Genomic DNA, 10,571 nt, shown 5'->3' on the forward strand with positions numbered 1-10,571 from the left:
TGCTGTAGGAAATACCGTCTCGAAGGCATGAATGGGAAGTTAACGAGGAGCACCTGAATGCAACATTAATACAATTGCGCAGTTCACGGACCGCTGTCTGCATGCCTGTTGCTCATCACAAACTTGTGACAGAGGTAAGTCTCGTAAAAATAATATTATAAAGGCGAACAGGTTTATGTTGACGATTGGTTTGGGCTTCCGGAATAGAAATGACATTGAATTTATTGAGCTGTTACTCGTAGTCTGCAAAATTAGCCTAATTTAACCAGATAATATGACAGGTAAGTTGGTGAGCGACGTTGTTATAGTATATTTTAATGTCCGGATCCACAATGTGGTGCTACTGAACATTTAACGTCTGAATAATTAACGTTAAACCAAATAAAGGTTTTTAAGAAAACTGCGTCGTCATGTAATCACGGCTTAATTTGCTAACGTAATATAATGTGTAACGGCGCGTTCAAGTCATATCGTATAGACCATAAACACGGTTTGCTAAGTTCACTGTGTAGCGGAAATGATGCCTACAAATCATGCTACAATCTAGTTATGAAACATCGACAAAAAACGCATTGTCAGCAGAAACGTTACATTTCTATATAAGCATTTTTACAGTTAAACCAGCTAAATAAACTGGGCAATGCATGCTGCCATTTGTTTATAATTAATTTCACCTAAAATCATGATAAAACAAATATCTAGTTACGTTTATATGACGTGTCTCCGGGGTAACAATTTAAGTAATCATGAATGCTTTCAAACCGTGTAAAACTACAAACTGGACATGTTCCCATTCTTCCTATTCTGCCGGCATGCCGTGAATGTGGCAAGCCGCTGATGTAACGGCAGGGATTTGGGGCGCAAGATTAGAGGCTGTGTTGTGCACTAGTTTGCGTGTGCCTGACGTAGTATGCACTTGTTTTTTCTTTTGCTAAGTACGTTTAGTGTAATACTACTGATAATAATGAACTAGAGGATTCACGTGCCCAGTTAGCCATAGTCTCCCTTCCTTCCACACCCCTCCCTTGGTTTCAGTGAGGAGTTTTAGTCTATGTTGCATTAATGGAGGTTTCCTGTATCCACAATATACATTAATCCTGTTGCTAGTTTAAACTGTTTCACTGTGCTTTACACTGTTTTCTCTGCTCAGATGTCTACTACACTGAGTCTGCGTCTCCTTCACTGCTACTCAAAGCCAGGTACTACTGAAGCAGGTGTCGTAAAACAAAGGTTAAGGGAATAACATTGATCATCTTGTTACAATACACGTTTCTGCCGGGAAACTTTTGCCCTACCACAAAACTGCTCAGGAATAGCCCGAAGAATGTGACAAAGAGTTCAAGACTTCATCTTGACTTCCACATTCCCAAGATGTCAGTCTGAATGAGCAGTGTCAGAGGCCCCATGGTGGATCGTACTCAGCTCTGTCCTGTTGAGCCATGGACACAGGATCACAGGAGGTGTCCTTCAGTGTCTGGCACGAGTGTATTGGCAGCAGATCCTTTGAGTCCTCTGGGCTGTGAGGAAGGGTAGGGGCATATCCCATGGATGCTAAATCAGATCGGGATCTGGGGAATTTGAAGGCCAAGTTGACACCTCAAGCTTTTTGTCACATTCCTCGGGCCATTCTTGAGAGGTTTATGCAGTGGATCATCCTGCTGTCAAGGAGTGCTGTTGCCATAGGGTGGCATGCTTGGTCTGAAACAGTGTTTAGGTGGTGCGTGTCGAGTGACATCCACATGAGTGCCAGGCCCCAGGGTTTCCCAGAAAATCATTGTGTTGTAACAAGATGATCAATGTTGTTCACTTAACCTGTCATTGATTTTGATGTTTTGGCTGATCAGGTATACGCACAACATGATATGCATCATCTGATTACGTTTGTATGTCTCTCCAGGCACATTTGGTCCAGGGGTCATTCGTCCATTCAGTCTCAGTGTGCAGAGAGAAGGCTACAGTAAGTACTGCTATAATCCAAGCTGTTCATGTATGTCATTCTTAGTGAGTGATCTCATGTGTTTGAAATGATCTAACCATTCACTCTGATCTCTTTTTATTCTCCTGCAGAGTATGTTAATGCTCAGGAGCCGGCGACAGACCTGAGGTCCATCACCGACCGGGCGGCCACAACCCTCCTTTGGACCGAACTTTTTAGAGGTTGCACATACTGTGATTGCTATACAGATAGCGTATGTCGTGCTGAGGCCTAAAAGCCTAAAGTTATTCTATATTTTTGTTACCGCGAACCAACAATTGATTTATTCTACCAAGACGTATTGTCTGTGTAGTCAAAGCCTGATGGAGCTACTAGATCTCCAAAAACTATTAAAAACATATAGATGAGTCAAACCATTGGATGACTTGATCCTTCACTACAGTGAACACAGCCACTGTAGCGTGAGTCAATCCTACATACACCACCTTTCTTTTGCTATAAATACTCACTAGCACAACAAATATGTAATAATATAAGGGTGAAAATAGTCTTTTTGGTTTATTATTTGATTTGACTTTGGCATAAAATCAACTACAACTACAAAATGTTTTTTTTATAAGTCCATAACAACCATACCATTTCCTCCAGTTTGTGTGACATTTGCTGAAAACTGTACTGCCCAGCTGTTTTAGGAAATAACTGTCCCTTTTTATAAATAAAACCATATATTAAACATGACCTATGAGCTTGGGGCCTTATGCCACAGACAGGATGGGGAAGTCACAGAATTATAGAATTTCTTGACCATAAAAAATAGCAATAATTAAGTGAGTTATTACTCTTTGAACACCTTCCTGCAGGTTTGGCGATGACCATGAGTTACCTGTTCCGTGAGCCTGCCACCATCAACTACCCCTTTGAGAAGGGCCCTCTGTCACCCCGCTTCCGCGGAGAGCACGCGCTTCGCCGCTACCCTAATGGAGAGGAGCGCTGCATTGCCTGTAAGCTGTGTGAGGCCATCTGCCCTGCTCAGGTGAACACAAACACACAGTCATTTCCTCTTATAAAGATAAAGCAGTATTACTGTAGTGTACTTTTAGGCCAGTCAGTCATTATCAGCAGCTCTTTGATGCTTCTCTCTACATTTTTGTCCTCACTCTCTTTTAGTGGACACATATTCCAAGCTGTCCTATAGGATGACCTTCTTTACTATAAAGTGTCCTTAGGCAGCAGCAAACACAACTAATGTGGGATGCTTGGAGACGTAGTATTTAGGGAACAATCATCTAAAACATCTGGGTATTTTCTGAGTGACAATTGCTCAGAAGTTATGAAAGTCTTCTTAAGTGTGTGGTCAAATTCATGATGCTAATATTTGAACACACTTTTCACATCATACCTACAGTACATCCTCTGTTCTGTTAATGCTATAATTTGATTTCAACAGACTAGTACGTTTCTCCACCTGTGCTCAGTTAATTTCACAATACCTGCTGTGTCTGTCTCGTCTGACTTTGTTATTTGTCTCTTCCCTTTTCTCTCTGTGTGGAACCCAGGCCATTACCATTGAAGCTGAGACTCGAGCTGACGGCAGCAGGAGAACTACACGCTATGACATTGATATGACCAAATGTATCTACTGTGGCTTCTGCCAGGAAGCCTGTCCTGTTGATGCCATTGTTGAGGTAAGAATGAGCTTATCCTGTTCACTGAATGTTAGATTCTATGGAGCTGAACCAAGTTGGCTGTTAGCACTGGCTGAATGTATTTCTGTTACTTAAAATACATATTTAAAGAAGTATTTCACAGCTGGAATGATGGTCTTTTCATAAAACTAGGCTGTCTATGCAGGAGAAAGACACAAATGCTTTTGAAATCGGTGCTACATGACCAAGGAAAAATACTGGAGACAGCATGGTGCCTACTTCCTGTTCATAACTTCTCATATTACAGCCAAACAGTGCACTAAAATATGTTTCTGGAGACATTCTAGGCAAGAAATAGGCAATGCAGTAACAGAATCTTGGTTTGATCAGCGCTGCCTAGTTTCAGCATTTGATCTGAGTTTGAGAGAGACAAAGGGAGACTGCTCTTTCTCTCAATCTGCTTCTATACTCGTACTGTCTGGCAAATATCAGATCAGAATCAGTTTCACATTTACATGCCCAGTATTTATTTGCTATGCATGCCAGCATCTACAGTAAGTATGTGACACTAGGCTTCAGTATGCTTCAAACGAAGTACTTGTCAAATCCGGACATTAAACAGCATCTGACCTACAAAGGGAAAAAATGTATTTAATGATTAATGGGGAATTATGAACTCAACCCACCATTAAATAATAAATGTAAAACATTGAAACTACATATCATCTGTGTGTGGATTTAAACCTATAGATGCTTAATGTGAATTTTTTCCTCTGTGTCGCCCTCAGGGTCCAAACTTTGAGTTCTCCACAGAGACCCACGAGGAGCTCTTGTACAACAAAGAGAAGCTGCTCAACAATGGAGACCGATGGGAGGCTGAGATAGCGGCCAACATAAAGGCAGACTACTTGTACAGATAAATCTGTACACTGCCAGCGGAGATGTGTCATACATCATAAAAATTATATATCTTATTATCCTCCTATGCATTAAAGAGATTATTTGTAGCTTTAAAGATATTCCAGTGAGTTACAAATGAGCAGTGAAGCCTTGCAGCCTCAGGACTGAGAAAAATACAAACACGCACAAATCAAATGTCTTGTGGTGTAAAGACTGATGATACTGTACTTTATGAGGTTGAGTTATTAGTGTGTAACTCATGTAGTTTATGCACAGTCTGTGATGCACTTTTTCTTCTGCTGCACTTTATAAAAGCACATTCTATCTGACGTAATAGTGTGGACATTTCTGAAAGAGTATGTTTATGTAATTTTGCTCAGGCAACTTAAGATACTGAAATAAATCATGTTTTAAAACTATAACTGTTTGTTTGCCTGTTACATTAAAGCTGATGCTTAAACAATTACTTGATTAATTGATTAGACGGTTTAGTTTAGAGGTCAGCCTTGAGATAGGGTGAGGAGCTCAGACATCCGGAGGGAGCTCGGAGTAGAGCTGCTGATCCTTCGCATCGAAAGGGGTCAGTTGAGGTGGTGTGGGCATTTGATCAGGATGTCTCCTGGGCGCCTCCCGTTAGAGGTGTTCCAGGCACGTCTCACTGGTGTGCAGACCCAGAATACACTGGAGGGATTACATATTTCTTCTTGCCAGGGAACGCCTTGGGGTCCCCCAGGAGGAGCTGGAAAGCAATGTTGGAGAGAGGGACGTCTGGGGTGCTGCCCCTGCGACCTGGCTCCAGATAAGCAGATGAAACTGGATGGAAGGATGGATGGTTAGCCTCCCCTTAAGTCCAACTGGTGGGAGGCCCCAGGGCAGACCCAGAACATGCTGGAGGGATTGTACATCTTGTCTGAGCGGGGAACGCCTCAGGGTCCCCCAGGAGGAGCTGGAAAGTGTTGCTGAGGAGAGAGGCGTTTGGAGTACCTTGCTCAGCCTGCTGGCTCCGCAACCCAGCTTTGGATAAGTGGTTGAAAATGGATGGATGAAAGGATGGATGGATGGATGGATTTAGTTCAGTCATTTATCAAGCCAAAATACCAGACAGTCTGGATCCAGCTGTAAAAATGTGGGAATTTGCAGCTTTAAATATCAAAGTAAATAACTAATGTTACATGCTGGCACATAAAAGAAGGTCTTTCGTTCTGTACTGTATTTCTCTGTCTTATATGATAGAACAGTTTGGGATGTTGGGCTCTGGGAACTTGGGATGAGCATTTTACATTGTTTTCTGATAGCTGTGCCAAACAATTAGGCTATTGATTTATCGAGAAAAAAGAAAGCAGCAGATTGATCAGTGACTAAAATGATCATTACAGTCCTTAAAATGACTCGTTTTTTTAAATTAAATTACCATGGTAAGGACTGGCAGTTTCATTTGCTTTAAATTTGTCACAGAGGTATATATAAAACATACAGTCTATGCTACAAAACGATACGTTATTAGCATTAATGCTGGGCGAAAAGAGGCTGGATTTCAGCATATATTCGTCTTTATACGGCCAACAGACATGCTGAATCATGATCTGTGCATACCATGGTGCATGCTCTCAAACTAAATGCGTTTTTACCGCTGCGCTGGTCACATGATATGGGCGGAAACTGACTCATAGTCCACGCTGAATCTCCCGCGAACGCAGCCATTTACCTCTTTTCTCTCTAAGCAGTGACACCGGTGAGTCTCTATATTCTTCTCTCATAACGGGCCCGCCTGTATTTCAAGTTTGTGTTTATCGGGAAAGTCAGTTAAAAGAAGGGCAAAGTTAAAGGTAGGATTTGGGATCATGCGGCTTTGCGAGTGCAACCATGTGAGGCCAGGGGAACTACATTACGCCATTGATTTTCTTGTGCTAACGCTAGCTGTTAGCTCGGTGAAAAGAATGGCTTCCATGCTGTGCTAGCTAACAGGTTAGCATGCACAGCGTTCCCCTCATTTCACTGCTTTGTTCTTGAGACCCGCTAATATAACTCTAATTTGGTGTATTTGCTAATGTCGAGTGAACAAATACTGAATGTGTAAAGTCAGCTTGATGCGAGGTTTCTGTTTAAGTTGGGACATTAACCGCAACATGGAACACATTAGCTGCTCTCACAGTCCGATTGTTCCAGTCGAACAAGAAAAAGTGCGGTCTCGCGACGTATGGCGCACTCAAACTAACGTTACTAGCTTGTTAGCTAGCTAGCAACCGCCTGCGTTGAAATACGGATCCATACGTTAGCTTGTCGTGGTTTCATTCAAAAAAATCCGCGTGCTGCCTTTCATGTATTTATTTCACAGACGTTGAGATTTCAACGTTTTCAGACGTTTACATAACGGCTACGTTAGCTACACGTTATTGTGTTGAACGTTAGCTTGTAACGTTATAGAAAGCGCTAGAATCGGGCAACGTTATCGCACGGTAACAGGCAGTGCAGTAAAACTGTAGACTAAACCAAACTGCGTCAAAATAAGTAACTGTACGAAACCGTGACTGTAGCCACACAACGTTAGTTAATTTAACGTCAAATTGGGTAAGTGCTAACAAGTGCTAACAACGCTGTGTTAGCGTAACCAATGACTGTGTTAAGTTAGCAGGCAGGAGGATAACGTGCTAACCATCCCGCCTTGTTTTGTTTAACTTAGAAAAATCGCAACCACGGCGGACTCAATGGCACAGTGTGTTCCGGTGGTGATCTTCAAGGTAAGCGTTTTCTCTTTAATATCACTTAGCGGCTATTTGTCATCTGTCTTGCAAGCACAGAAAATGGTATTTGTGAAATGAAGGCTAGCTGTGCTAACGGTTAGTGTGTCGAACCAGTACCAACCAGTCTAAACTAACTGCTGTCTCTTGCTTACAGTTGGTGTTGGTAGGAGATGGAGGCACCGGAAAAACAACTTTTGTGAAGAGGCACATTACAGGAGAGTTTGAGAAGAAATATGTTGGTGAGTAGCTGTTAGCTCCATGTTGTCAGGTGAATGACACATCAGTATATTAGAGATAATGAGCTAAAAACGTTGTACTGGCTTGAAATCCCAACTCTGGTGCTTCATCAGCAGCAGCAAACCATGAGGCTAACTTACACATCCATTAGCAGGGCCTGATTAAACGTGAGCTGTGAGCCCCTTTAAACCCCCCCCTGTAGTCTGAAATATCTGTAGTGATGTAATGTTACATATCAGACCATAAGTAATAACTTTTTGTACAGAAATAACAAACTAGGTTTTAGGGCATGTAGAAACAGTGTCACCTTTACACAGTTTGTCCACCAGAGAGCACTGACAAGTCAGCTTTTCAGTGTTTTCAAGCATGTGTCCTGATTCACAACAAGAAGGAAGAAAATATAGTTTGGAGAGATCAGCATCTTGTTTGTTTACAAAGTTGTTATGGTGACAAATCCTTATCATTTTTTGAAACTCCAAAATACCTATATTATTTGGGTTATCGCCACTTCAAAGTTTTGTCTTCTAGTGATTCTCAACCAGGATTCCTTGAGGGAGTTTCAGGGGGAAAAATGTGGTATAGTACTCTCATAAGTATTCATATACGCCATGTAATTCACAATGGAAGTTATCCCCAACGTGAGTAAGAGTCACAAGTGTTGACTATTAACACAGGTTTTTTGTCCACCGCAGTTACCACCTCAACTGTAGTTGACAACTGTAGAATTCAGGGCTTAAACATTGAATCACCAAAATCTTTATAGCGCAATTTTTATCAAATAGGGGTCTGTGACCTAATGTTTATTAGTCAAGGGGTTCTTGACACTAACAGGGTTTGAGAACCACTGATGTAGCTCCTATTTTGGAGGTGGATATCAAATCCAGGAAGTCAGTGTAGAGGATCATGTACTTTCTTCAGACTGTAATTTTACACACAAAGAATAGTGTTGATCATATTTTCCACCTTTCCTGCTCTTATACATCTCGTCTTTGCTTGTGATTCTAGCCACCCTGGGAGTAGAGGTGCACCCGCTGATGTTCCACACCAACAGAGGACCTATCAAGTACAATGTGTGGGACACAGCTGGTCAGGAGAAGTTTGGAGGCCTGAGAGACGGCTACTATATTCAAGGTGCTCTTCACAAACCTTATCATGGTGTTCTGTTATTAAAGCTGGACCAGTCAGCTCAATCATTGTAGATTTGAATTAAACCGTCCCATGTTGAATTGTGTGTTAAAACTTCCTTTCTGCCTCCACAGCTCAGTGTGCTATCATCATGTTTGATGTTACCTCTCGAGTCACCTATAAGAACGTGCCCAACTGGCATCGTGACCTGGTCCGTGTCTGTGAGAACATTCCCATTGTCCTCTGCGGCAACAAGGTGGACATCAAAGACAGGAAAGTCAAAGCCAAGAGCATTGTGTTTCACCGCAAGAAGAACCTGCAGGTAATAACTGTGCTCACAAGATGATCGTGTGTCACAGCAGTCTCATTTGTGAATAATAAAAAGCATTGGTTTGAGTTGTTTGGTCTGAACTATCTTTTCTAACTGCCATAAACTGCTCTGTCCTCAGTACTACGACATTTCTGCCAAGAGTAACTACAACTTTGAGAAACCTTTCCTGTGGCTAGCAAGGAAGTTGATCGGTGATCCCAACCTGGAATTTGTGGCAATGCCTGCTCTCGCTCCCCCAGAGGTCCAGATGGACCCCAGCCTTGCTGCGAAGTACGAGGAAGAACTTCAAGTAAGTATGACCATACAGGTGCAGTGTTTGGTTTTTGGTGACTGTGTAGTTGTACCTGAGCTAAAAGTCTACATTGGGAGACTGAAAATGCCTCCATCTTGTCTCCTTCCATCCAGGTTGCATCACAAACAGCACTCCCAGATGAAGAAGATGACCTCTAACCTGTTACCTGGATTTTCCCCTCTCTCTCTCTCACCCCCAAACGTGGACAGGAAGTTGTTGGAGTTTTGCCCCCCCCTTTACTGTAAAATCCCTTTTCAGATTTTTTATTTTTGAATTTTTTTTGTTGTTTTAAAACTAAAGAAAAAAAAACTTGGTGGAAAAAGTTGTGGTTCTAATTTCACTGTATGAGACACACCCGCCCTAGTGTTGTTGTTGGCATGGCAACATGCTACTCTTCATCATCGAGCACCCTCCACTGCACTTGCCCAGCTCACATAATGCTGTTGTACGGTGTACTGGAAACACTAAGGGGAGTTAACTTTGAATAAAAACATTCTCAATATAACGTCTGTTTTTTTTATTATACTGGTAATAAATGTAAAGATGACTGTTGTATTCAATTGTCTCGTTAAGCTATGACGGTGAGCTAGCAAGCACAATACCAGAACCCTGAAACTGAAGCAGTTAAATTAAGGACTATTATATTTACATCTGTGATTTTCCTGCTGTATCCTTATGTAAAAGTTTGCCATGCAGTGGGCATTGATTTGCAACATTGCCTAAAGTGGGATATAGTCCAATTGTAATAAAGTTGAGGGTAATATACCTGTGCAAACAGTGGAGAAAGTTACTGATGGTACATATCACATCACCAAACCCTTACACAAATTGTAGTCAACTCTTATTTTGGGCCAAATCTGATGTTTTAAAGCCATGGCAAATTAAACCCTACAAGGACAATGTGGTTCTTAAATTTTGTTGAACTCACCCTTAAACATAAGATTGTTGTATTATGCGTCACTGGGATTCAGATCAGATAAAAGCACGTGTCCCGGGGCCCCAAAATGTCCGATGTTTAAAGTGTGTCGGTGAGTTTTGTTAAGTACAATATCAACAAAGCAAGTCATGCATTGACGGATGGATGGAGATTGGGGAGGACCGGATGTGCACGTACACAATCACAGAAGCCTGCTGAGCACATCCATGGCCACCAGGTGTCAGCCGTGTTCTTTGGAGCACAGTGGAGGATTTCAACAGGATTACGTAATAGCTTTACTCCGCAAGTTCATTGTGACGTGTGCCTTCCACCCGGCCGTTACTACAGATCGGGGCTAGGATCTACAATGCGCCTACGTCAGACATCCTCGAGACTGCACAAAGTGTTGCACACATTTAACTGACATTGTTTCAGCTATTAGACATA

At 42.0% G+C, this 10,571-nt stretch overlaps 2 protein-coding genes across 2 annotated transcripts; both read left to right on the forward strand.

The window, feature by feature from the left end:
- The first annotated feature begins 61 nt into the window (after positions 1-61).
- Positions 62-4,882, forward strand: ndufs8b (NADH:ubiquinone oxidoreductase core subunit S8b). Its single transcript, XM_050042353.1, has 7 exons — positions 62-134; positions 1,151-1,199; positions 1,898-1,957; positions 2,068-2,157; positions 2,797-2,969; positions 3,493-3,621; positions 4,371-4,882. Exons 1-7 carry the CDS (start codon positions 102-104, stop codon positions 4,500-4,502), a joined length of 666 nt encoding a protein of 221 aa, XP_049898310.1. The 5' UTR covers positions 62-101; the 3' UTR covers positions 4,503-4,882.
- Positions 4,883-6,119: 1,237 nt separating this feature from the next.
- Positions 6,120-9,713, forward strand: ran (RAN, member RAS oncogene family). The gene is made up of 7 exons (XM_050042701.1): positions 6,120-6,214; positions 7,163-7,220; positions 7,378-7,462; positions 8,466-8,591; positions 8,720-8,907; positions 9,035-9,205; positions 9,322-9,713. The coding sequence occupies exons 2-7, from the start codon at positions 7,188-7,190 to the stop codon at positions 9,364-9,366; spliced, it is 648 nt and encodes a 215-aa protein (XP_049898658.1). The 5' UTR covers positions 6,120-6,214; positions 7,163-7,187; the 3' UTR covers positions 9,367-9,713.
- Positions 9,714-10,571: the final 858 nt, after the last annotated feature.

Source organism: Epinephelus moara, chromosome 4, assembly GCF_006386435.1.
Source record: "Epinephelus moara isolate mb chromosome 4, YSFRI_EMoa_1.0, whole genome shotgun sequence".
Lineage (NCBI taxonomy): Eukaryota > Metazoa > Chordata > Actinopteri > Perciformes > Serranidae > Epinephelus > Epinephelus moara.

Excerpts from the sequence above, each read along its gene's own strand:
- ndufs8b (XM_050042353.1), top strand. The coding sequence starts at position 102 with ATGCCTGTTGCTCATCACAAACTTGTGACAGAG. Across the intron at positions 1,200-1,897 it reads TCACTGCTACTCAAAGCCAG|GCACATTTGGTCCAGGGGTC; the intron begins GTACTACTGAAG and ends ATGTCTCTCCAG. Across the intron at positions 3,622-4,370 it reads CTGTTGATGCCATTGTTGAG|GGTCCAAACTTTGAGTTCTC; the intron begins GTAAGAATGAGC and ends TGTCGCCCTCAG.
- ran (XM_050042701.1), top strand. The coding sequence starts at position 7,188 with ATGGCACAGTGTGTTCCGGTGGTGATCTTCAAG. Across the intron at positions 7,463-8,465 it reads GTTTGAGAAGAAATATGTTG|CCACCCTGGGAGTAGAGGTG; the intron begins GTGAGTAGCTGT and ends TTGTGATTCTAG. Across the intron at positions 8,592-8,719 it reads AGACGGCTACTATATTCAAG|CTCAGTGTGCTATCATCATG; the intron begins GTGCTCTTCACA and ends CTGCCTCCACAG.